The sequence below is a fragment of the Tenrec ecaudatus genome, chromosome 3 (genome assembly GCF_050624435.1).
Source record: "Tenrec ecaudatus isolate mTenEca1 chromosome 3, mTenEca1.hap1, whole genome shotgun sequence".
NCBI classification, from domain to species: domain Eukaryota; kingdom Metazoa; phylum Chordata; class Mammalia; order Afrosoricida; family Tenrecidae; genus Tenrec; species Tenrec ecaudatus.
In genome coordinates this window covers 123,610,003-123,637,893 of record NC_134532.1, presented here as the reverse complement: position 1 = coordinate 123,637,893, position 27,891 = coordinate 123,610,003, and the positions used below count along the sequence as shown (strand labels likewise).

The following is a 27,891-nucleotide window of genomic DNA, read 5'->3' as shown; positions in this document are numbered from 1 at the left end:
CAAATTCCAAAAGTTATTCTGGCTTTTGCAGAAATGGAAAGGCAATCCTCACATGTATGTGGAGCTACAAGGGCCTCTGTAGTCAAAGTAATTTTGAAAAAGTGAAAGTAAGAAGTCCACACTGTCTGATCGTACAACATACTATAGAGCTATAGGAATCATAACAGCCTAGTACTGGTATAATTATAGACATTTTGACTAATAGAACAGAACTAAGAACCCAGACCAAAAAATCCACCGGTCTGATTTTCAAAGCAGTGATAAGTCCATTTGAGAGAATAATAAATGGTGCCAGGAGATGCTGGACCTAGGGCTCACCATGTCTGCTAACCAACCCCAGTGGATCACGCAATCTTAAGAACAAGAACCATAAACTTCTTGGACAAAATCATCGGGTTCTATATACCTTGGGACTTCCGTGTTTAAAAATGGCTTCTTAGACCTGATGCCAAAAGCATGAGGAGCAAAAAACATGTAGAGAATTGAAACTTCATTAAAATTTTGAAATTTTGATCTTCAAGAGACTTTATCAAGAAAGTAAAGAGAGAACCTACATTTTGAGGGGGGAAACCTTGGGGAACTACACGAGGGGTCTACAAAGAGTTTGTGGGAGAATGAAGTGGAAAGATAATGAGAGTTTTCCATGAACTGTTGAAACCCATTGTGGGATAAAGGTTAGGCATCTAGTGAACTCCTACAAGTAAGCACCGTAGTCAAACAATCCAAACACAAAATGGGCAAAGAACTTGAAAGGGCATTTTATTAAAATGGTTAGTAGCAACAAAGCCCATAAGGAAGAAGCACACCAGCCTGTGTGATCAGGAGGTGTCGACGGGAACAGGTATCGGAGGTTCAAAAGCAATCAACCAAACTGGCATGCAGAAGCAAGTGTAGGTAAAGTAGAGACCCCAAACCCACCAGTAAGATAATTGGGCAGACCCTCCCAGAAGAGCCATATGGGAGGGGAGCTATACCTAGGGTGCAGTATACCACTGGTGATTCACATAACTATCCTCTAGTTCGTTAATATTTCCTCCCCTTACTGTGATGGTCCCAGATTTACTTCGTTAAGCTTGTTAGATCTGCTAATATTCATTTGTGTAATGAAGTCCCTTTGATGCATAAAATCCAAGATAGATTAAACCCGTTAGAAATAGTATGAGAACAATTCCCTAGGGGTACGGGAATAGAAGAGGGGAAGGGGGAACCAATATCAAAGATGACTGTATAACCCCACTTGAGGGGAATGGATAAAGGAATTGTAGGGGAATGGATACAATGGTTGGTGTAAGATACGGCAAATAATAATAACTATAAGAATAGGGTTCCTACGGGGCAGGGCAGAGGAGGGAATAACGGGGAGCTGATAAAGAGTTTAGCCATCCAGACTGAGTCTGAAAAATGTTTCCAAGAATGGAATCGCAGATTTGACCATCGTATTGTGTAATGGAGAGTACTTTGAAGGTGAAAAGATTGTTTTGTAAAAAAAAGTTTAAATACTGTATATACTCATGTATAAGCCAAGTTTTTTCAGCACATTTTTATGCAGTTTTTGTAGTAAAATTCGGTGCCTCGACTGATAATTCAGGGTGGCACATACTCGAGTATATATGGTACATAGCTTTGAGAGAGAGAAAAAATAGCTACAGTCTGGGAAACCTGTAGTTCTGCCCTGCCCTGCCCTGTAGGGTTGGCATGAACTTGATAGCAGTGAGTTTGGTTGTTCGTTTTCAGTATTCCGTTGTGTGTGTGGTGCATGTGCCGATGGTTGTTTACCCATTCCTCTCTTAGTGGACACTTCATCGTTTCGCTATTGTGAATAGTGCCGTGATGAACATGGATTTACTGAAGCCCTTTAATAAAAACATGACTTTTAAAGTTTTTGGAGTTGTAGATGTTTTAGTTGCCATGGAAAAATATCATGCATTCGTTCCTGAATCTCCGTATGCTTGTGTTATGCATGGTTACAAGATCTTTGTGACAGATAACAGATATTAAGCCCCACTAGTGGATATCTTTTAGTTCCGTATAACAATTATGGTAGGCGTTACTTTAAACTGCCATGGAGTATTTACAGTATTGCCTTTTCAAATGGAAGTCTAATCTAGAATAAAGGTGACATATTACATGCTTTCCCAGCTGAGAATCAGTTAGTTTAGGCGCTGCAAGACATTGTGAATGTTGGCATTATTTCAGCTAGAAAGTAAAATAAAGCTTTTTGTGTTTGTGTATTTAGCTGCACTACCAGAGGCTTGCTTTTGAATCTAAAATCTTCCAAGGAATGTTCTATAAACCATGCATTGATCTTTGTTTCTTTCATGCACGTTTTATATACATTATAAATTGCTTAAACCAAAGTTCCTATTTCATCTCAAATTTGGGTTATTTTGATGACATTATTCTTTAGATGCTATTAAGCTCCAACTGGTTGAAGCAGGCCTGGTGGAATGTCTACTAGACATTGTTCAGCAGAAGGTGGATAGTGACAAAGAAGATGATATTGCTGAACTCAAAACGGCTTCAGATCTAATGGTTTTGCTACTGCTTGGAGGTGAGTTGTAGTCTGCTAGCCAAGAACATGCTTTTCAGGTTTTGAAAAATGCCTGTGTCTTTGCTGTAGACAGTATACCAGGCATCTTCTCATTTTCCTCTCTCATTTAACCTTATCAATGTGATGATTTTGGAACTTAATATTTGAAAACCTGTCTCATGGAAGAGACAGCTGTGACACCAAAGGACCAACCTAGAACTCACGAAAATCACTGGCAGGCACAACTTTTACACAATGGACGGAAAGCTTTCTGCTAAGTAGCAGAGAGAGGTGGGAGTGGGGTGGGAGGTAGCAACATGCAAAAATAAGAGGCTCACTTTCTGTCATATTGCAGCTAGGTGGCTGCTTGTCAGAACATCCACTGTGACTTGAGCTAGGAAAAATAATCTAATTTCTACTGTGTAGTCTTTACTGAAGTTTATTATGATCTTATAGCATATAGAGGTTTGTGATTCCCCAGTTGGATACTCATTAGAAATTAGCATTTGTTCCTCCTAATTGCTTTTCTCTTGTTTAACTCTTCGGTTCATTTACTTTCAGACGAATCCATGCAGAGATTATTTGAAGGAGGCAAAGGTAACGTGTTTCACAAGGTGCTCTCTTGGGTTCCGTCCAATAACCACCAGCTACAGCTTGCTGGCGCGTTAGCCATTGCAAATTTTGCCAGAAATGGTAAGTGTACTTGCTCTTCCCTTTAAATTAAAAAGTCTGTGTTGTTTTATTACTTTTTATTTGCTTTGATGTCAAATGTACAACAATTAGAGCAATGCTGGGGTGTTCATGGTACAAGAGGACTTTGCAAAGTTCATGAAACAATCTATTATCTTGTATTTCCAGTTTTCCATGAACTTTGTGAAGACCCCTCATGTGTATGCTTCTCTTGGTTTTAAGAATCTAAATATTCCTCCTAGGATGGTTGTACCTTTATCCCTAGGAAGCTGAGGTGTAGTTAATCCTCTGATTTAGCGTAATATTTCATAGACACCTGATATTTTTGTGTCTGTTTCTGAAATCTGCTATTCCGCTGTTCAGTCAAAAAAAACCTCTCTGTGATACTAGGAAAACTGAGTTATAGGTATATCTAGGATATGTGAGTTATTTTTACTTTATTCCATTCCAAACAATTGTGATAGCATTATATACAGTGGACTTATTATACTTTTACCCCCTCCTTTGGGGGAGGGGACTATGTTGACTTCATGTTAGTTAAAAACACTGAGCTAGATACCACCCTGCAGGGCACATAGCTGTTCATTATAATATTCTCACTACTCTGTAAATAAGTGATAAATTATTTCAGTGAAAAATAAATCGCAACCATGGTAACAAAGTGCAGAGTGCTAGTACTGATGTACAGGTTTCCCCTGCGGGCTGAAAATGGGGTGCGCCTATGAAATCTTTCATAAACCAAAACAGTGTAACACAAGAAAGCAACGACACTGATAGAGGGGAAATATTTGAGTGTCTTTAGATCAAAAAAATAACCTAAATTAAACCAAATACCACATAAAGCCTAAAGCCACAAACGTGCAATGTTCACGTCAAAGCTCTGGAGGAGCGGGTGCTGAGCGTAGTTCTTGGAGAAGGAGCTGGGGTGCCACACTGCCGTCCTAGGATGGGTGCTGCCTCTGTAAGGGCTCGCTACGAAACAAAAGCTTAACCATCCTTTCACTGTATTCACGAAAGTGAAAATCCTCTTCGGATTTCTCTCCTTTAGCAAAACAGGTACTAATATGTGGGTCCTTGATAGGTGTGAAGTGGCGTAAAGCAAACTTCACAGAGTGGAGGATACCTCTGCTGACATTGGCAGAACACAGGCAGGCTTCACTCTTCGATGAAACTGTCAAGGGGCGAGCTGAGCATTGTTTTCTGCTTACTCGTCCATGACAGAGCATCAGGCTCGGCTGGGGAGTTGATTTTTTTTTTAAGTTTTATCGACTCTAGCAATGCTTATGAATGGACCTCTCCCTCAATGAACAGAAAAACCTGTACATTTGATGGGGAGAAGCTTCCTCTTATGTAAAGATTGGGTAGGAATCAGTAGTATAAAATATGTACAGACTTTTTTTTAAAGTATTTTTATTTCATACAGATGGAAATTGTATCCATATGGTGGACAGTGGAATTGTAGAAAAACTTATGGATCTCCTGGATAGACATGTGGAAGACGGGAATGTAACTGTCCAGCACGCAGCACTAAGCGCTCTCAGAAACCTGGCCATTCCAGGTAAGCCTGAAAGGACAAGGCAGCTGCGGTTGTTTTAAGTAGCTTTCTCTTCTCTACTTGATCTCGAGATTGCATTCTAGGATCCGTTGCAGTGGCCATGCAGAACTCACAATTTCGTGATGAAAAGCTTTATTAAGGAAGTTAACAAGTTGTAATGCAAGTGAGAAATGTTCACAGTTGAATTGTTTATCAGGACATGTCATGAAGTTCTTTCAGGTCTGCTAATAAATGCCCAAAGGGGCATACCACTCTGCTGGGAGCCTCCACCCGATGGCTGCAAGCTCTGTGCGTTCGCAGACCCAGAGGCAGCGCTCTTTCAGCCTCAGCCCAAAGGCACTCGGCTGCACATCGGTGTGTCAGCAAGCCAGCCTTCTGCACACAAGTGTTCAGCTTTACTTTGTCCCTGGGTTTGGAAGCCCACCACTCTGCCCCATGCTCTAGTTCTACTGCTGTTCTGCGGACACTATAATTGCCTTCTGGATCCAAGAGGGTCCCTGCACAGGACTCGATCCACTCCTGACTTGTTGGGATTGCCATCCTTCCTCCTACTTCTCAGGGCCCCTTTTACAGCAGAATGGCATTCCAGGGAATTTTGGTCACAATTACCCACAAGTGAATCCTCCCCACACTTTACCAGACTCAAGTAGGAGAAGGTTGTTTGGTGGGAGTTAGAGGCTGTGGCTGGACGAGCCACATGAAATCGTTCACTGCCCTGGCAGCAGCTGTGTAGACTAAAATCACTGGGCAAAGTCTTTATGGTATGACTTCAGGTGACCTACTGCAGCCAAGAAAAAGCTCTGCAAATTATTCACATTTTCTTTATGAATAATTGGAGATCAGATGTGAAATAAATTTTCTGAGACTGCTCAAGCATACCAGTTATTCAAATATTCTATTTTATTACCTTTTATGAATTCAAGGATTTTCATTTCAAATTCAACTTCTTAAAGCATCTTCAGTTGAGGTAAGGTGGTAGCCTCACTTAGCATTATCCCCTGAAGAATTATTTTTTAAGCTTTTTCTCTACGAGTCTATATAGAACTTTTTAAATGGCTGTTGAACCATGCAATCACATTACCATGGGAAACAATACAGAAAGTAAAAACTTTCCTTTTACTATCCCTTCTGAATGTAGGTTTCTGATTATATAAGGAAGTATAGTGGGTTATGTGTTGGGTTCCTAACCTCAAGGTCAGCAGTTCAAAATCACCAGCTGCTCGGTAAGAGAAAGATGAGGTTCTATTCCCGTCATGACTCAGTCTTGGAAACGCACAGGGCATTTTTACCCAGTCCTAAAGGGTTGCTGTGATTTGGAATGGACTCGGTGGCACTGAGGTTTCTGAGTTTATGTTAGCATGCAATATATATGAATTCAGTCCACTTCATTAGCTATTATTGTTAGGGGCCATCCAGTTGATTCCAATTCATAGTGCCCAGATGTATAAAACACTGTCCAGACCCATGCCATCCTCGGTCATTGTGATGAAAGAATGTGTTTTTGCAACCAATTTGCCAATCCATTTTATTAAGGTCTTCCTCTGTTTTACTGACTCTACCTACCCCGTGTGATAATTTTCTTTGTTATCTAGAATAGATAGATCACAGGTGGGTGGTTTTAACAAACATGAATTTATTCCTTCACAGTGCTGTCTACTAGGAGCCCAGTTGTATAGTGCATCTCTAGAAGAAGGCTTTCTCTCTGTTGTTAGGTGCCATTGAATCGGTACTACGCCCTAGTGACCTTAATGCGCAACCGAGTGACACATCGCCCTGCCTTGCACCGTCCTCACAATAGTGTTTAAGTTTGATCCCATAGTGGCAACCAGTGTCAATCCCTCTCACTGAGGGCCTTCCTTTTTATCACTTTACCAAACACGGTGTCCTTCTCCAGGGACTGGCCTCTCCTGACAGTATATACAAATCATAGAAGATGAAGTACTTCCTCCAAGACACGTTGTGTGTCCTTTTAGCCGTCCGTGATACTTTTCGGTATTCTTCTCCAGGACCACAATTCCAGTGCATCTCTCTAGACTCTGAGAAAGGTCTTTGTCTTCTTTCAGCATCTGTGGGCTCTGCATTCCTTGGAGATCTCCAAGTGACTTGGCACCAATCTTTCCCTGCACTGAAGAAAAAAAAATTGTTTTAAATACTTTTATTGGGGGGGGCTCTTACATCTCCTGTCACAATCCATACATTCATCCATTGTGTCAGACATTTGTACATATGCTGCCATCATTTTCAAAGCATTTTCTCCTTGAGCCCTTGACATCAGCTACTCATTTCCCCCATCCTCCCCTGCCTATCCTCCCTCATGAACCTTTGATAGATTTTTTTCATATCATCCTGTCACCCTTCACCCATTTTTCTGTTTGTCCGTCCCCCTGGGAAGGAGTTATGTCAATCCTTGTGATTCTCCCTTTCTCCTCCCACCCTCCCCTAATCCTCCTGGTATCTCTACTCTCATTGTTGGCCTTGAGGGATTTATCTATCCTGGATTCCCTGTGTTGCGGGCTCTTGTCTGTAGCAAAGTAAATGTTCTGGTCTAATCCGATTTGTAAGGTAGAATTGAGGTCATGATAGTGGGGGGAAGGAAGCTAGAGGAAAGTTGTGTGTTTCATCAGTGCTACACTGCACCCTGACTGGCTCATCTCCTCCCTGCGGCCCCTCTGTGAGGGGATGTCCAGTTGTCTACAGATGGGTTTTGGGTCTCCGGAGGAAAGAATCAGGAGGCAAAGGGCATTTATAGAGGTCTAAATGCAGGCATGTACACATGTAAATATGTTTCTATATAGTGAGAAGGGAAGAGATGTACGTACTTTTTACTTCTGGGCCTCATCTTTCTTGGTGAGAATGGGTCCTTCTCTTTCCACTCACCCCCTCTCCTTTCAGTGGTTTGTCGATCACCTCAGGGGGGTCATCACATAGCTGCCATATTACATCATGTAACTTGAAACCACTGAGAATCATGGCTCAGTTGATGCTGGGGACACAATTCAGTCCATGACAATATTCTTCTCTAGGGACTGGTGCATCCTGGCAATGTGCCCAAAGTGTGTGAGAAATAGCCTTGCCATACTTGGTTTGGAGAGATATTCTGGCTGTATATCTTCCGACAGTGATATGTGTGTTCTTCTGGCAGTTCATGCAATATTCTGTGTTCTTCACCGACACCGTAATTCCTCTTGAGTCTTCCTTGTTCGTTGTCCAGCTACCCAGTGCATATGCAGTTTTTACAAATACCATGACTTGGCTCTGGAGCGCCTTAGTCTTCAAGGGGACACCTTAGGTTTTCCCCGTCTTTTGGAAACGATTTGCTCAATGTCCTATGTTCTTTGATTTCTCTACTGCTGCTTCCATGGGCACCGGCTCTGAATTTAAGTAAAATGAAATTCCTTACAACCGCAGTCTTTCCTCGGCTCGTTTTTTATATTGAGCTGTGATCCACGCTGCAGGCTTTATTCTCTGATCTTCGTCAGCAAGTGATTAAAATTCTCTTCGCTTTCACCAAGCATATTGCAGCGTGAGTCTTCCTCCAATCTTGGTATCTTCATCATATGAGGGACAACCCCACCCCCACACCCCCCTAAAAACAACAAAACAAACCCTAAAAAGCTCCGCTTGCCAGAGCTTTCATAGTCTGTAGGCATCGTTTCCATCAGACAAGCATCTGGTTGTGCTGAGTTAGTGCACCCCGTGGTGTCACCTGGGAAGATTCTCTCTGGTCACAGTGAATGTTTTAGTAAAAGCAGTTTCACTTGAGCCTTGTGTATGTGATGGCCAGTTTCAAAGAACAGCTTGCAGCTGTGAAATTTTGTTTCCTGCTCGGGTAAAATGCCACAGACTGTTGTGATGTGAACACAGCTTATAAGGACAGCGCTATGAGAAAAGCTGAAGTGTACAAGTGGTTGTTTGTTAAAAGAAAAAGTTAATTGATAGCTTTGGGGGGAAAATTCTGATTTTTGTGGGGCGTGTTTCTCCCTCGTATAAACAAGATTCTCAGATGATTTTTTTTCAGCAGAGACAGTAAATAAGTACATTAAATGATACAAACACCTCTCCTGATTTTTAAACTATGCAGCGTCTTTTTGTTCTGTTTGAACGACTTCCTCTTGATCGATGTACAGTTCCACAAGAGTATAACTAGCTTTTCTGGAATGCTGATTCTTCCGTGTATCCACAGTTTGCTATGATCCATGTATTTGATTGCCTTTGCATAGTCAGTAGAACATAAGAAAAGAGCTACTTCCTGGTATTCTCTACTGATGGCAGCAATGATATCCCTCATCCCACATCCTCTTCTGAATACAGCTTGACATTCTGGCAGCTCCCTAGAATGTACTGCTAAGCCCAGCTTTCTGATATTCTCAGCTTTCAGCCAAAATGCTTCTGACTTTAACAGTAGTAATCCCCATTCGCATAGCAGATTGCTGTTGTTTATCAGTTTCTGTAACATTATATTAACACTATGGGGTCATGGATAGAGATAAAGAGAAGCATTTGTTAAAGCTGAATAATTGTGTTCTGTTAATTAGAATGTAACATTTTCAGATATCCTTTACAGTAAATGTCTGGATAATGCATTTGGAAATCTAGTAAGTATTAATGCAAATACCCCTATAGACATACAAGATGCTACCAAAAAAAGGTCATTATCGTCACAGGAAAGCAACAGATTACTTCCTACACAAGAGAATGTAATGTAGAGCCATAGAGATGATACTCAGTACTTGTGTTGAATTTAATGTTTAGAGTCAAGAATGTCAATACCGTAACACCGGTACTATGTTTAACCATCGTTTTCCTTTCTCTTTTTCTCCCTAGTTGTAAATAAAGCAAAGATGTTATCAGCTGGGGTCACAGAGGCAGTTTTGAAATTCCTTAAATCTGAAATGCCTCCAGTTCAGTTCAAACTTTTGGGAACGTTAAGAATGTTAATAGATGCACAAGGTAAAAGAAAACCTTTCCCAAATTCGCTTTCGGCAGCTTTAATGTGTTTCTACTTGAACAAGAACTTGGCTTTAGCTTTCATAGGTATAGAAGCCCAAAGGTAGATAGAAAATAATAGGGACAAAGTTCCCGTGATTGTTGTGATTGACATGACAGGGAATTGTACTGCACTTCAGTCCTATCTTTAGGTTGGTTTACAATTTGCTTGGGTGTTATAAATGGTTCCGCACTCTGCTGCTGTCCACGAGGGGATGGTACTAATCACTTGGCGGTGCTTAGGAAGAAAGGCCTGGGTGATGTACTTTGAAGGCCCCCTGGAGCACAGTACTCCCCGCAGCACATGAGCTTGACACCATTCAGAATTGAGTTGATAGCAACTAGTTTGGTTTTGTCTTATTAATCAGTTTATAAAGATCTTCTCATTTAATTTTGGTTTGCTTTCAGGCATTCCAGGCCCGTTGTTACCATATCCGTAAATCACCCTGTCTCAATATAATGACATTGCAACTAAAAATCGATTTGCAAATTGGTAAAGTATTTCCATTTGCAGAGATAGTGAAAACCACCTCTAGGAATGGGTTATTCCTATTATTTCTAAACTATAACTCCGCTTAAAATGATTGCTGGCAGTCCTTCTACTAGCTTCAGATAGAGTCAGCCAAAGTGCTAACGGAGTATCTGATTTAACCAAGAGTGTATAAAGTTGTTTTTATGTTTTGATGAAAGTACATAGCATTGTAGAAAGTCAAATAGTCCACCAGATATGGAATATTTTTTACTGTTCTTACTGTAATGAAATTGTTTCGTTGTGGTTTTCAGGCATGTAATTTTCTTCCACACTTTCTGCCTCTTTACCAATTTCCCATCAGTGATTCATTCCTTTGTGCCTTGCCTTCTTTCCTATAGCAGAAGCTGCTGAACAACTGGGTCAGAACATGAAATTAGTGGAGCGTTTAGTAGAATGGTGTGAAGCCAAAGACCATGCCGGTGTGATGGGGGAGTCAAACAGACTGCTCTCCGCCCTAATACGGCACAGCAAGTCAAAGGTAACCTCAGAGGAACCTAGTCACTGGGATTCATTAGTGACCTTTTTGGAAAACCCTATTCCCCAAATCCAACATCATACACTTTATATTTTTGAAGTGAATTCTGTGGCGGAAATAATAACTAATTTCATTTGTTAAATGCCAACTGAAGTATCTTAGTCAATGCATTCTGGATTTTAAAAAGAAATATTGAAGATAGAATTTTAAGATTTTTAGTTTTAGTCCATAACATGGATTAACACAGTGACTGTAGCAATGAGCTCAAACACGGCAATAGTGGTGGACACGGTACAAGATAGGCTATTGTTTCCTTTGGTTTATAAATGTCTACAAGCCAGAGCTGACTTTTGACAGCATCTAACACGAACCAAAAAATCCCATAATAATTAGAGTAAACCTCTGGAGTCAGGCGGCGATGGGTTCACATCTCTGCCATTTACTTATTGAAGATACTTTATATCCTGGTATCTTAATTCTAAAACAGAGCATAAGACCTACCTGAAAGTGTGTGGGTAAGATCTGTGTATACAGCATGTTCATTTGCTCCCTGGCACATAGTAGGCACTTTGTTTGGTGTTTGGTGTCATTGAATCAGTTCTGACTCTTAGTAACCCTATGGACAACAGAACAAAACTACCTGGTCCTACCCCATCGTCACAGTTGTTCTGATGTGTGAGTCTGTTGTTAGAGTCACTGTGTCCACCTGCCTTATTTAGGGCCTCTTCTTCACTTACTTTATCAATTGTGATCCCCTTTTCCAGGGACTGTGCTTTCCTGACAAATATGTCCAAAATTCATGAGACAAAATTTTGCCATCCTGGCTTCAATTTGCCAATGCACTGCACTGTTGAGCTCTAGATTAGAACTATTGTTTTTCTCATCTTTTAAATTTTTTAATCATTGTTAAATTTAACATTAAAATAGAACTGAAAAACATTCTCAAAATAGTGTCTGTAAAATAATAACCCCAATAAATGATCTACAAAGAAAGGGGTAAATGAGGTAGGTGAGTAGAGTATCCCCTCTCCCTCCTTGTAGGATTCACAGTGCATGTTATTACTCCTACAAAGAAACTTCCCAGACCAGACAATCCCCTGACTCCTGGGCTATTTATCCACCTAACTTTCTTGCAAGTGACATCGATGTCTCACAGAATACAGTTGGGAAAATATCACTCTAGAATAAGCTACTGAAACAATTAAACACTGGGTATAAATTTGTTACATTTTTATAACTCCTTAGTGGGCTGTTGTGAATCACAGCTTTCTCCTTGTTGTATTAGGCTTTGAAGACCATAATCCTTTTAAAGTCACCCTGAATCCTGTCTTGAAGGATAGCTTTCCACAGTTTGCATTGATTCACAAGGGTTTGTTCTGGCTTAGTTTTCTCAGCCCCAAGCACTGTACTCCAGCTTGTGTGCCTCCAGGTAAAGTCACAGCTTCTCTTGAAAAAGTGCCCAAAGGTAGGACCCCTGACCAGCTAGCTGGGCCTTCTGACTACAGGTACCTAAGAAACTGATGATTGTTGCCAATTTCTACAATCTGAAAAACCTTTAAATGTGCATTCAAGGTACATGATATTACTGGTGATTAAAACGTGACTGTTGTATTATAAACCAAGAAGAAAGACTGGTAGTTAGTACAGCCCTGGTGATAAAAATAACAGTGGAGATGATCACATGGGAGAATTTTGGAAGACCAGTGACCCATTTAGTGGCAATCTGTTTTTTCAACAACATAAATGATTTGGCACAGGGGCCCCACTGGACATAATACACGTTCTTCAAATGAACATCTATAGAAAGAGAAAATGGACAAGTCCAAAATCATCAGTCAGAACAAGGCCATGGATATGAAGCAGACCAACAATGTCTCATTTGCAAGGTTGCATGTGGAAGCACATTAAAACAGATCCAGGAGATAAATATGATTGATTGAACACTTATGACAGAAGACAATGTGTGGGATACCATCAAGGACATCTTATTTTCCCCGTGTCTTGACGTCCGTGAAGAAAGTGTACAGCAAATGAGGAAAGGGGCGAAGGACAAGAGGTGAACAAAAGATTTCAATGGTAGCTTGAGAAGGCATCTATTGTTAAGTGTGCAAGCAGTGACAGCTTAGGAGGCCACACTCCTAGTCCTGGCCTTGACCCCAGGCTCTGGCTACTTCTTTAGAGTTAATTCACATGCCAAGGAATGCTTTTTGGGGCGGGTCACCTTGGGCACCAAGATGGAACTACCTTTAAGATGGCCAAGTGCAGCTGCCTAAATATCAACAGGGACATCACAGAGCCTGATAATAACCTGATAATAAAGCATCTACAAAGAAGACCAAGAGTCCAGTGGGGAAAATGCATTTGCTTCTCCGCTCACATGGATGGAGCACACACGTTTTATTTTAGCAATAGGATATCCACCATGACTCCAAAGATAGTGATGTTCACCATTGACATAGGGGAGGCCGCTAAAGCACCAGACATGGGAACAGGAGCTCACCAAAGCAAGCTAGAAGGAACAATTCATACCCGCTGTGAAGCACAAGCAGAGGACAGAGCAGTCAGCAACAGCACAGGCAGCAGAGGGATCCTGTGGACCTTCTTTGAAGCTCTCGCTCCAGGTGCCATGACATTGGGTCAGACCTAGAGTTGTTTTAAAAGAGCCTTTTTTTCTGATCCCACATTCACACACTCCCTGTTGCCCAAACACCTTAGTCCCAATAATGTTATTAGTCTCTCTGTCTCCTTTTCTGCACTGTCCATCTCACAGCTCACGTTTCTTCTTCATTTACAGATACTAGGGTGGGGGACACACCTTTTTAGGGACGTTGACATTTGATTGGCATGGTTTCTTTCATTCTTGTCTCCGTTATCCGAGTCCTTCCAGAACTCAAGCGCTAGAAGTGAAATGTAGGAGTAGCATCCTTCAGAGGTCTTTTGTTTCCATAATCACTGCCCGTGAGTGGAGGACATCACCCAAAGCCCGAGTACATTACAAAATGACTGCACTCTAGGTCCCTTAGCCTGCAGCTCAGGACAGCTAATGTGGCTATTAGGGAGCACGTACAGAAACAACTGTCTGACTCTTCACAGCTGCCTCCCCAACAAATGGCCGAGCTCGCTGACGTAGCACTCTGTCACCATGATTGGGCACTTTTTAGAAATATTCTTTACCTTATTTTTTCTTTAAAATAAGACTTGCCCAAACACACATTTACCTCACCCCCCCCCCCAAGCCCAAACTTTTACCTTGAACCTTATGATTCATTCACGCCCACTGAAATTGATGACACAAGCAGCTAGTAACCACTCTGGGGGCAGGGGCAGGGAGTGCAGAACCTGGTAGAAAGTCTTGGTTCAAGCTGATAATGAGAGTTGGGGGTGAACTGGCAACTTTCTTCGTTATTTTCCCTGAGCTGGCATGTCCACGTTCTGCATTTTGGCACCTAGAAAGGGTAGGCTCACATAATTGGAAAAATGAGTTTCTGGTGCCAAAGGGTTAAAGCCTCTTGGATTTCATTACGATGCTGTACAGCCACTCTTATTTTGGTCAGCGGCGTTTGGGGCCACTGTTTAGTTAGGTTACTGAACATTAGTGTCAGATCTTGGGTTCTTTATTTCTCCAGGGTCTTTCATTTTGGCACTTGTGAGTTTTGTTTCGTATAAAATGAAATGCATTTTTCTTGGTCTCTGATGATGGCTTTAAAATGACAGGGGCATCTGGTGGTGGTGTGGCGGGTGACCAGGATGATGATGTGACTATGTACATTAGTTACTTGTAAAACTTTTTTTTGTCTTTGCAAAGGAAAACTACAGGTAATGAGTTTTTTATAATTCATTCAAATTACAGAATTTCATAACAATTTTTTCCAATAATTTTTCAAAAATGTGATACTCTTTTCAATTTTGAGTGAAATACTTGCAACAGTTTATTGATGAACTGATGGTGTTTTTACCTTAACACAACTGTTGCCTGCTAAATGTGTGTGTGTGTGTGTGTGTGTGTGTGAAAACACTTCAAATTTGAATTAACACAAGTAAATTTACAATGGTTGTATATGTAATATACCTCAGGTTCAATAAAGAGTTACTTAAAAATAAAAAGAAATGTGCAAAGACCTAGCATTAGATAACCAAAAGGAAAGATCATGCTCTGCAGCTCTCAAATTGAAAGAGATGAAGAAAGACTTCAAGCCTCAAGTTCTATAAGGGTTCATGGACAAAATACTGAATGACACAGGAAGCATCAAAAGATGGAAGACATGCAGTCATTGTACCCAAAAAGAATTGAGATTCAGCCATTTCTCAGGAGGCAGCATATAATCAAGAACAGATCATATTGAAGGAATTAGTCCAAACTGCACTGTACATATTGGTGAAAATCAAAGCTCTAGAGATTGATGCAATATTAAGAGAGATGTGTCAACAAACAGATGCACCTCTGGAGGTGCCTGCTTGTTTGTATATGCCATGAAGAGAGCTCTGGGCCAACCAGCTGGCAGGGTCCATATGTGTGCCTGTTCCAGTGGGACTGCAGACGTTCTCTTACAATACAATATAGTAATAGGACAAGCAAGCAAAGGTGTGTTGATGGCGATTCAAAAATGCATCGACAGGGAACTCTTGGAAATTATCTAAAGGAAGTAGTTGGATTTCCAGGTCCCTCTGTCGTCCCTGAGTATCACAAGAATGTGTCAGGGTTTAAAGATGATGTCACTCACAAGGACGCCTGGCAAGAGCTGTGATCAGGTTCTTGTACTCATGGAATCTGTACATAGATCAAGAGGCAGTCCTTTGTAATAGAACAAGAAGATACTACATGGTTTAAATCAGGAAAGATAAGTGTCGAGCTTGTAGCTTTTTACCATTCCTAATCAGTCTGTTTACTGAGCAAATAATCTGGTTATATGAACAAGAGCATACCATCACAATGGGAGAGTCATTAACAACCTGTGAAGCACAGGGGAAACACCTGGCTGGCTTAAAACCCAGAGGACTTGACACACTTCCTGATGAAAATTCAGGAATACAGCATTCAGAATGGATTATACCTCCGCATAAAGAAAACAAAAATCTTCACAACTAAACAATAAGTAAATCATGATAGATGGAGAATAGAATGAAATTGCTAAGAATCTCATTGTACTTAGATCCACACATCAACACCATGGGAATAGCAGTCAAGAAATCAAATGATTTACTGCATTACATACATTTGCTGTAAAAGAGTTCTTTAAAACATTAAAAAGCAAAGATGGAAAAATAATAATTTATAAATTATCATGGGTAGGAGGGGGAAAATGCGCTAATACCAACGGCTCAAGTAGAAAGAAAATGTTTTGAAAGTGATGGTGGCAACAAATGTACAAATGTGCTTGACATGATGGATGGATGGAGTGTGATAAGAGCTATATGAGCCCCCAATAATTTTTTTTAAGTTGACACCCAGAGGTCTAAGGTTTACCTAACCCACGGGAAGGCATTTCCAATCAACTCATATGCATGAGAAATCTGGACAAGAAAACCTGAAAAAGAATGTATACATTTGAATTTTGGTTGATATTGACAAAGAATATTGAATACCTGTGGGCTGCCAGAAATATCTATAAATCTGTCTTGAAAGATGCATATCCAGAATGCTCCTTAGAAACAAGGACAGAGGAACTTTGCCCATATACTTTGGACATGCTCTCAGGAGGGGCAAGTCACTAAGGAATGGCATCATGCTTGGTAAAGCAGAAGCCAGTGACAATGGAGACCCTCAATGAGATGAATGACAGTGTGGCCACAATGATGGACTCAAACAGCAAAAACCGTGAGGACAGCATAGCGCGGGTCCTCCTTCCGTCTGTAGTTCAGTCAGCAACTTCTTTACAGGGTTGCTGTGCACCGGAGCCAACTCAGTAACACCTAACAACAATAAACACCATGGAAACTTCCTCTAAATGTCCCATAAATGGGGCTCTCCAGGCATCATATTTAATCCAAGCATTCTAAACAAAGCCTTCCGTGGGATTTTTCTAAGTGATAGAGGCCCCAAATTTAAGTGCAATTTATGGAGACCGATGTAAGTCATAAACAGGACAAAGACAAATCATCTGGCTGGTGCGACCGACAGCAGGTGGCCATTGTCATGTCCAGAGACTCACAGATGCGTGGCTACTTTAAACAGGACATGGAACACGGAGGCGATGTTGACAAAATCATGAACGGTGGTACATAAATTCATCACAATCACAGGGTGGACTAAAGAAGAAAGGACCATGCGTGGGATACAAACACTATACAAATTAGAAATGCATACCAGATTGGTTTGGGGCCTTCCAAGCACTTTGATGGGGGAACGTATGACTCAATCACTGCCGCCTAGTACCCACTTTCCCTCTAGGGCAAACCTAGACAAGTTCCTAATGACAAAGCTTTTTACATTGCTAGTCAGTGTAGACCCAACATGGATTTGGGCTTCCACTGTAAACCTGTATATAGGTTCTACTGTGAGAGAGAGAGAGAGAGAGAGAGTGTGTGTGTGTGTGTCTGTGTCTGTGTCTGTGTATACATACACACTTTTGCCAAAATCCTTATACATGTTTTAACTTTTAAAACTTTTGAACTCTGAGATAAACATTGATTTCATCCCAGTTTTGTAAATGAAATCTCACTAATCCACTGAGAGATTTCAGTAATTTGCTCAAAGTTAGTGATGATTATGTGTGTTAGAGCTGGAGTTTATTGAATCTGACAGGGTCTGCCCCGCCCCTTCTTGGTAATGGAGTGTCCAAAGCTATAGGTACGATGAGAAATTGGAAGAGTACAAGAAGTTTCATTTTAACTTCTGCCCTAGTAGCTGTGTGTGCGTGCGTGTGTGTACACGCACACGCACACATGCATTCCAGTGTGCATATTGCCAGATCTGAGGGGTAAAAATTACTTAATAAGTGGAGAGCAAATGTTTTGAGAATGATGAGGGCAATGAATGTACAAATGTGCTTTACACAATTGATGTAATGTATGGATTGTGGTAAGAGTTGTATGAGCCCCTAATAAAGCGATTACATTTTTTTAATTACTTAAATTTAAAAACAACAAAAGTCTTTACCTATGGTGCCTGGAGGATAACTACCTGGTTTTATGTTTGTTGACCCTGTGGTAAGTCAACATGTGGGCCAATGGCATTTTTATTTGGCTTTTGTACTTCTCTCACTAGATATGAACTGTAATGGTCTTTTCCACTTAGGCAATTTAAGTTGTCATCTCTTGATGGAATTATTTAAAGCTAAAAGCTTTTTCTTTTTCTTCTGTGAAGAAAAAAGCACTTATGGTAAATGTAATGATTCATACAGGACATTGTCAGAAAGCCACTCAATAATAAGTTGACTGATGGTACTGCAGTTTAATATTCCAAATTAAAGTTATAATTCTATGGTTTTATTTATTGTAGGATGTAATTAAAACGATTGTACAGAGTGGTGGCATCAAGCATCTAGTCACCATGGCAACCAGTGAACATGTAATAATGCAGAATGAAGCTCTTGTTGCCTTGGCACTAATAGCAGCTTTAGAACTGGGTAAGTACCCCGGTGACACGCTTATTTCCTCCTGTCTCTATCTGCATGAAAAGCACAGGAGTAGGAGCGAAAGTCTGACGGAACCTTGATTGAAAGCACTTTGCCAACACAGGGAATCCAAGACAGATAAACTCCTCAGGACCAATAATGAGAGTAGCGATACCGGGAGGGTAGAGGGGAAAGTGGGGAAGAAAGGAGGAAGCGATCACAATGAGCTACATATAACCTCCTCCCGGGGGGGACAGATGACAGAAAAATGGGTGAAGGGAGACAGTGGTCAGTATAAGACATGGGGGAAAAAAGATAAATTATCAAGGGTTCATGAGGGAGGGAGGGAGGGAGGGTGGAGGAAGAGGGAAAAAAAGAGCTGATAGGAGTTCATGTAGAAAAAAAATGCTTTACAATAATAATGGCAACATATGTACAAATGTGCTTGACATGATAGATGTATGGATTGTGATAAGAGTGTAAGAGCCCCCAATTAAATTATTTTAAATAAATCTTTTAAATGTTTAAAGCATTTAGCCAAGGGGGCTATACCTTTATATGGGTATATGGAAACTCATCCTCCATAGGTGTTACTAAGCTGTTTCTTTTGGTTGTGCTTGTAACAAATGTTTAGCAGGGTTTAGGTTAGTTAAACTTCCAGATCTTACTTCAAGTTACAGCGACATCCTCAAGGACCACATGGGGGTCAGAAAACATTTTCAGTATGTCTCATGGAGAACTGAAACCACATTTAAAGTACAAGAATATCAGTCTGTGACTCAGCCATTTCCTTTCAACTCGGCTGCTTCTCTCTACTCCTGGTTTTCTTTTCTAATCCTCTTAGCCCTAGTGCTGGGCTTTATTGCTCTAGAGCAGCGGTTCTCAGCCTGTGGGTCGCAACCCCTTTGGAGGTTGAATGACCCTTTCATAGGGGTCGCCTGATTCATAACAGTAGCAAAATTACTGTGATGAAGTAGCAAAGAAAATGTTATGGTTGGGGGTCGCCACAACATGAGGAACTGTATGAAAGGGTTGCAGCATTAGGGAGGTGGAGACCACTGCAGGTACAGCACTGTTTTCACTCTTGGGAGTTCTCCGCCCTGTGCTACTCTGCTGTGTGTTTTACATCACGTTTTCTCCCAAAACACCTTTAATCGATTCTCTTAGTTTCTGGCAAACATGGAACATTTCTATTGTGTAAAATTATAAGAGATGCTAACATGTAAGCATCTGTTCTACAGGGATAGCCCTTGTCTCAAAAACAGGTGGCTTCAGCCCAAGGTCACTTTACACAAAGGGGAACTGTAGACTTGGTGTGGGTAGTTCAAAAGCATGTCCGTAAATACTGCAACGGGTCACCTCCTAATTACTACTCGTTGTCTATATCCATGATGCTCAAATTGGGGTAAGCAGGAGAAGCCAAAAGATAAGTATAGATAGTGTGTCTGACTCCGCTGCCAGCTACACTCAGAATTGAGGTATGAAAGATTTGATTTTTGTCTTCTTAAAGACTTCTGAATTTTAACGCAATTTTTAAAAATTAGAATTCCCTAAGGATACAAAATCTCCTTGAATATTAAAGATAAAATAGAAGATTTTAACAACTTTGGTGTCACTTTGCCCTGGTGGCACAGTGGGTCACACGTTGGGCTGCTGAAAAGTCGGCGTTTGAAACAACCAGCTGCTCCTCGGGAGAAAGAGGAAGCTTTCTACTCCTCCATCAGCGCCACAGCTTCAGAGGCCCACCGGGGAGCTCGGTGCTCTCCTGTAGGGGTGCTGGAGTCAGATTTGACTCGAGGGCACTGCGTTTGACGTTGAGGTTAAGGATACGGTAGGAATTGGGCTACGTGACTCCTTTGGAGATCAGTTCTAGTCCTACTCTAGCCTGTGATGACCATCTCCCACGTGATGTGGGAAGATTCTAACAGTCCAGACACCTTTAAGAAGTCTACAAAAGAGGGGAGTCAGTGAGGACATTCACTATCAAATGACTGATTATGGCCTGATTTTAAGTAACTTAAAATGATGGATCAATTTCAGAATATTCTTCATATGTCACACTCTGAGGTGAATCTGTTTCTTTGCCCTTCATAATTAGTATCGACCAAATAAGTGGTAATTGCATCAGCTTCTGAATAGATGAGCGTTTGCCTGGGTCACATTACCATAAAAACTGTATAATGTGACGGTACATCTTTACATCCTTTTTGATACACGCCATGCTTTGGAAACTACATTGCTCCAACTTAAAATCCTTATTGGATATTTGATATTAAAGAATGATTACAACTTTAGAGGAGCAGCTTTATGTAATTTTAAAAATATAATGGCATATATTTTTATTCACTGCCCTTGAGTTGGTTCGCAGCTGACAGCCCGCGAGGATCCTTTAGTGTATTTTTAAGAGTCTCTTCTTTACGTAGCTCTGGTAGCACCGGCCTACTAACCACGGTTAGCCATTCCGGATCATCACCCACGTATCGAGAAAGATGAGAGGCTTTCTGCTCCCACAAACATGCACAATCTCAGAAAGCCCCCGGAGCCGTTCTAGTCTGTCCTATTGAGTAGCTGTGAGTGCGAACCAACTCAGTAGCAGTGAGTTTGGGGGTGAGGACTGGTTATTTTTTGTGAGTGATCATTTTAGACAGATATGCAATTGTGAAAAATATTAGAGAATTCCCTTGCATAATGGGCCCATGTTTCTCCCAGTGGAACATTTTGCAAATAGTATAGTATACCATTATACTATTTGCATATACTATACCATCTGCAAAATATTTCATTGGGATAAATAGGGACAAATTATATAAAGGAATTCTCTAAAAGATATCTAGTAGAGGAGCCCTAGTGACAAAGGGATTACTCCTGGGGCCATTAACTGCAAGGTCAGCAGTTCAAGAGCACCAGCTGCTCCTGGGGAAATGATAGGATTTTCTACTCCTGTTAAAAGTTACCATCTCAGAAACTCACAGGAGCAGTTCTACCCTGTCCTGTAGGGTTGCTATGAGTCAGCATCAACTCAATGGTAGTGAATTTGTTTTGTAATATAACATCACAGCTAGGATATATATTAAAGTTGATATGGTCCACCTGTAAATCTTAACCAGATGGCCATCCATTTGTACTTGTTCTTGTGTGATACATTACTTATAATGTTCTCACTTGCATTGGTTCATGCTGGCTCGTGTCTGCCACTACAGTCAAGGGGCTCACCTCTCTCCCTCCCTCATTCTTTATTCCATCACTAACTCCTGGTAACTACTGATCTCTTCATTAGAAAATATCACTTTAAAAATATATATATCACTTTTTAAAGAAATGTTATTTAAATGGAATTATATAGTATATAACTCTTTAGATTTGACTTTTCTCTTTTTTTGCTCAGCATAGTAACCTAGAGAGTCGTGTTTCATGTTTCCATAGATCATTCCTTTTTATAGCTTAGTATTTTAAAGTATGAACCGGCATTTGTTTACTTAACCATTCACCTGTTGATGGCATCTCAGACTAATTACAACTTGAAGCGACTCTGAACATTTGTGTATAGGTTTTACATAAACAAATTTCCTTTTCTTTGGGATAAATTGAAGAGCAGAGAGCCTCGCCTTTCTTGTTTCTCTGGTCTCTTGTTCTCTGATGGTCATACCAAGGCGCAACTACCTTAGCCAGTTCCCTGCTTTAGCTGGAAAGGCTCACTTTCTGTGAGACATCCCCTAAGGAGAAGCCACATGGACCTACCCCGATGCAGCCCTGGGTGCTGGAGCAGCCGCAAGGAGACCCCTGTCAGTGCTAAGATGCTTACCAATTCAGCTTTCCTCCTGCATTTGGCATCAATGTGTGTGTTTTGCGAGTTTGAGGAGTACTTTGTGGATTGGTGTAGGGCATATGGGCAAATGTCAGACTTCAGTGGCCTTGGACTAGACTGGGTTGGGATGCTTTCTAAATGTACAATTAACTTTTCTGTGGATTTGTTTTTCTAGTCTACCCAGACTAACACAGATGGTTTATTTGTTTGTTTGTTTAAGAAAATGTCATAAATTTCCAAAGTAAACAATTTTCCATTCCCACCAGAATATATGACTGACCCCCTTTCTCTGCATCACCACCTGCATATGCTGTTGCTGTCACAATTTTGTTTATTTTAGCCATCTTGAGAGCTATGTAGTGATAGCTCATGGTGATTTTAATTTGCATTTCCTTGATATTGCATAATATTTAAATATCTTTCCATGTTCTTTGGATATGTCTATCATGTCTTTTAGCCATTTTCTAATTGTGTTTTGTTTTCACGGTTGAGTTTTGAGAGGTCTTTATATTCTAATACTAGTTGTATATTGAATATTTAATTGCAAGTATTTTATTACTGTCTGTAGATTTCCTTTTCGCCTTTTATTGTTGTTCGGTGCTATCAAGTCCATCTCAGTTCATAGCAACCCTTTACAGTAGAGTAGAACTGCCCATAGGGTGGCCTAGGCTACCATTTTCATAGAAGAGTGCTAAGAGGTCTTTTCTCCACCGGAGCCACTGGGTAGGTTTGAACCAGCGACCTCTTGGTTAGCAGCCGAGCACTTAACCACTGCACCACCAAGGCTTCACAGAGCAAATCTTTAAAATATAGTGGTAAGGTTTGATTTATTATTAATTTTTAGAATATTACTTATTTCAGAAACCCATAGGAGCAGCTCTATACTCTCCTATAGGGTCGCTGTCTATGTTAATTGATTCATTGGCAGTGAGTTTTGTTATTGGAGGTCATTTAGTGAACACTTTAGGAAGTGTTTACATGGTCATTTTTAGAAGAGAAAGGGTTTAGTACTGAGTTTATACACTGTGGTTGTAACTTACACCTCACTTGTTTCATATCCCAGGCACTGCTGAGAAAGATCTAGAAAGTGCTAAGCTTGTACAGATTTTACACAAACTGTTAGCAGATGAAAGAAGTGCTCCTGAAATCAAATATAATTCTATGGTCTTGATCTGTGCTCTCATGGGATCTGGTAAGTATTATATTAAATATAGAATAATACAGTGAAACCTGTGTACCTATGAAACTCAACAGTACCGCTTTGTTTTTCTGGGCCTAGAAGTTCAAAATAGTTGGGTTTTCCTTCTTGGGTAGGTTTATGCCTTAGATAAATTCCAGACTTTTTAGGTTTTACTTTAGTAAATTGGGGTTTGGGGTGCATTAGAAATTAGTTAATGGAAGATAGAGAACACTTCATTTACAGTGAAACTATTCTCAAAAGATGTTTACTATAATTTTTAAAATACCATGAATAACAAACATAGGCAAGACAGCATTAAAAATTAATTTCTATTAACCCTAAAATGTTATGAGTAAGAACAAGTTCTGATTTTGTATGATATATTAACTAAGGAATTTATTCTAGAAATCCTTGACATAGCTTGGGAACTTGAATCTATGTTTTGCTGTATTTGGGTGGAATGTTCAGTAAGTTTCTAATAGGTCCTATTGGTGGGTGGTGGTGTGCTTTTATATCCTTACTGGTTATCTAACTGTTGAGATAGGGGATGAATTTAGCAATTGTAAACTGTGGCTTTGCCTATGTCTTTCAGTTCTAGTAGGTTTTAATTAATATATTTTGCATCTCTTTTTTGAGGTGCATAACTTTTAGAATTGCTGTCTCTTCATAGTTGAGCAACTTTGGTCATGTGTTGATTTTCTCTATATCTCATTTAATTGGTATATTTGTACCATTTACATTTATTGTAATCATTGATATGTTATTGCTTAATTCTGTAATTTCGCTTTCTGTTTTTCTTTATTCTCTTTATCCTGACTTTTCTCTAGATTTTGTGGACTTCTTTTAGAATTCATCTAGATATCCATTTACTCTTTTCATCTATAGTATTTTTAAGGAGCCCTGGTGGCATAGTGGGTTACTCATTGGGCTGCCAGGTCTGTAGTTTGAAACCACCAGCTTCTCCGTGAGAGAAAGATGAGGCTCTCCACTCCCAGAAAAATTTACCGCCTCGGAAACCCAAAGGAGCAATTCTCTTCTGTCCTATGAGTCGGAATTGACTTGTTGGCAGTGAGTGAGGGATGGTAGTTTTGAGTGGTATCTTTTTTCCATGTGTTATATAAGTACTGGTATCAACACTTTACAAGTTCAAGTGAAGGATAGAAGCCTTACTCTATTTAGTTCCCTTTTCCTTGCCTGATTTGTAATATGCCTTAAAATTCCCTCTATAAATTGTGCTCCAATTTTCAAATATAATGCAGAAAACTTTAGAGGGAAAATAAAAGGTATTTACATTTTTCTCACTGTTTTCTTCCTTCCTGGTGTTCTTAGCAATTTTTCTTTAAGGGTAAGGGTGCTAGTATCAAACTCCTCTTGGTTTCCTTCATGTGTCTATCATATCTACCATAATATTCTCTACTTTTATTTCTCTGCCTTGAATTGGCCCAGTAATCCCCTTGGAAGCCAGTATTAATATTGACACACACCCCTTTAAGGACCTTAATTAACCTAAGACAAGTATGTTTCTGAGAGAACTTATCTGCAGACACCCAGACATGTGGAAACAGACATGACTGTGTATAGAATCACCCCACAGATGTGTGAACTACAACCCTAATAGCAATACTTGTTTATTTGCCCACATAAAAATTTGGCAAGTCAAGGTTCTCTGATTTCTTAGTTTATAATACACCCCTTAAAAAGACCTTATAGTCTACTGCTTTGATTTTTTTTCCCCCAGAATGGTTCCTAGTTTTATAACTTGGTCTTACAAAATAAACATTTAGGTATATGGTTTAGATAGATTGCACAGTAAAATTAAAACCAAAAAAAGCATATCTGATTTTTGTCTTCCAGAGTCTCTACACAAAGAGGTGCAAGATTTGGCCTTTCTAGATGTTGTATCCAAACTTCGAAGTCATGAGAACAAAAGTGTTGCCCAACAGGCCTCTCTCACAGAGCAGAGACTTACTGTGGAAAGCTGAGACCTGCCCTCTCTGAAACACAGCCTCACCCCATCTCCGAGTTCCCCTTTGTCCTCCATCCAGCTGCCCCTTCCGCTTCATTCTCTACCATATCACGTTGTGCATGCGTGTAATGTTCCAACTGAAGAACTGCTATAGGTACCTGCCCAATAATGATTTCTAAACCCATAGTTAGCGTGAACATGACTTTGTCAAAAACAGGTCTCCACCCATAACTGTTCTCTTGTATTCCTGTTACTGAGCTACATTAAGTAGAATGTGCATGTTGTAGTCCTACAATGATGTAAACTTGGACCTACATAATGACTTGCTCCTCACACTCAGTTAACTGCATAGTTATCTATTGATAAACTAGAAACAAAACAATGCAGCAGAATCTGTCTGGCTTATTAAAGATGGACTTGAATAGTAAAAATAGCTCCATTTTTGGTGCTTGGGAAGCACAATGACCAAAAAACTGTACGGCTGCTCACTCATCAATCTTACCCACGAATGTCAAGCCCATGGTACCTGGAACTGAATAAAATCCCATTGCTCTCACTGTGTGCCCTATGGTTTCTCCTTTTTCTCAACCTGCCACAAACTTGTCAAGACTTTCTGAGGTTTCTGATTCCATAATTAATTGGTTGTCCATTAGTAGCTTGATGTTGAAAACATTTATAGTTTTCAGTAGGAAACTAAGGATTGAAGAACCCAGGTTAGATGAGTGGATCTTGTTTTTCTAGATTCTGTTATGTGTGCATTTGCACCTCAGAACATCTTCCAACCATGAATTCGCATTAGCCAACCCTTGTCCTCAAAAGTCACTTGGCACTTGCTCTCATCTGAGGAACTAGAGGATAGCTCATTGGAGAATGGATTGATTTGCCATGTTTTCATCCTTCAGCTTTGAAAGCAAGAAGTGTCATTTTTCATAGTCTGTAAATCTTCTGTTAGAACTAGTAGGACATAGAGAAGAATCTGAAATAAATTTATGTCAACTAACAAAAGGACGGCAGGTTCTAAAAGCCATAGTAGCCAGTCCAGTCCATTCTGCAGATGATTTCTTGCCAGTGGGTGTTAGAGTTCACACCTCCCACTGCGAACTACAGAAGATCTTCAAGGACATCTGAGATAGTGACAGGGAAGATGTAGGAGATTCCAGGAGACCTCCTTGATGAAATCCCGTGTGTGCTTCACTGCCACCACTACCACCAAATGAGTTTTCCGAGCTCGGAAAGGCAATCTTTTTAAGTGAGTTAGCGCATCCCTGTGCTGTCCTTGCCTTCTCCCCATGCCCAGCTTTGGCAAATACTGGCCTAAAGGCAAGGTGGCCTCCAATACGAAATGACTATAGAACAGGTCCTGGCTGCCAAGGAGGCGACACAAGCTCCTTCCTCTCCAGTAGGAGATGCTGCACATCTCGGGTGGGGGTGACCTGAGTTGGACTTTGAACTCAGACAGTTATTCAAGCAAATTACAAACCCAAAATGTAAAGAACCCTTGGACTGATCACTTGGATGTCCAAGACATGGATTATTTTTGAGTGCTTAAAGCTACACTTTACTCTAGGAATGTTTTTGTGGATTATGTTCTCCTGGGCTGGGTAGTGAACTATATTTTATTATAGGTTTTGAAAGCCATCTGTAATACTGCATAATAGGCTGTCCTTATAATAAGTAAATAAATAAATAGTATATCAAACCATAATGGCATCACTTGGTTTATTTGTGTATCTTAAATTTTCTCCCTAGAATACTGATTGTTCATTTTTGCTTCTCAGTAAGTATTTATTGAATGGATGGATTCATTTCCTAGATTCATGAACCTTTCAGGCTCCCTGAATTCTAGATGGATTGACTTAAATTGAGATTTAATTTGTCTGACACTTCAGAAAACTCTTTAGATTGTAAAATAGGTTGTTGGATAGCACCATACAGAGCCTTTCTGGGCAGAGCATTCCACAATTGTAGACTGGACTTGAGAGAAGAGAAGCTACCGTCTCGGCCATTCAGCAGTCAGTCTGCTAATGTACGAAGAGGTCTCCTGGTCTCCAGCAAAAGAAAGTGTGGTTTGAATTCTTCAATCTACAGAGACGGAAGATTCTGCTCTCAGGACGAGTCTACTAACTGAGGTAGCACATGACTGTGTCATGGCAGGAACGCGAGTCCATAAAAACACTCCTCCACCCTCTGCTACTGGTTTTCAGCTCTACAGTTCACCCGTAGACTTATTTGCCGCCCACTAACAGTGAATTGTAGGACAAAGAATGAAAAGTCCCCTTTGTTCTTCAGGCCCTGGAACCAAGAATGAGTCCCCAAATCGGAGGAACGGCTCCAGAAAGCTCTATCATCTATGTTAGGACTGGAGCATGGAAGAAAAGCAGACCAGGAATTAAGGAGAAGGCACCTGAATGAAATGCTCCCACGTGTGTGTCCCTGTTAGCCCAGTGGCTTTGAAGCCATTCCAACTCCTGTGACCCTGTTGTGTCATAAAAGCTGTGCTCGGTAGGTTTTCAACAGCTCCATTTTCAGAAGTAGATTGTCAGGTCTCTTCCATGGCTCGCTCCTTGGACGAACTCAAACCTCCAACCATTTGGTTGACAGCCAAGTGCATGAATTGTA

At 40.5% G+C, this 27,891-nt stretch overlaps 1 protein-coding gene across 3 annotated transcripts in view; it reads left to right on the top strand.

Moving 5' to 3' along the window:
* Positions 1-25,829, top strand: part of RAP1GDS1 (Rap1 GTPase-GDP dissociation stimulator 1) — a 159,470-nt gene extending 133,641 nt beyond the window's left edge. For 2 of the 3 annotated variants that reach the window (XM_075544002.1, XM_075544004.1), the window contains 8 exons: positions 2,408-2,551; positions 3,092-3,223; positions 4,644-4,778; positions 9,600-9,725; positions 10,632-10,771; positions 18,207-18,333; positions 23,190-23,318; positions 25,161-25,829. In XM_075544002.1, the coding sequence (XP_075400117.1) occupies positions 2,408-2,551; positions 3,092-3,223; positions 4,644-4,778; positions 9,600-9,725; positions 10,632-10,771; positions 18,207-18,333; positions 23,190-23,318; positions 25,161-25,288 (1,061 nt within the window). In that variant the 3' untranslated portion in view covers positions 25,289-25,829. The remainder of the gene's footprint in view (positions 1-2,407; positions 2,552-3,091; positions 3,224-4,643; positions 4,779-9,599; positions 9,726-10,631; positions 10,772-18,206; positions 18,334-23,189; positions 23,319-25,160) is intronic. The other variant, XM_075544003.1, reaches the window with a different exon arrangement.
* Positions 25,830-27,891: the final 2,062 nt, after the last annotated feature.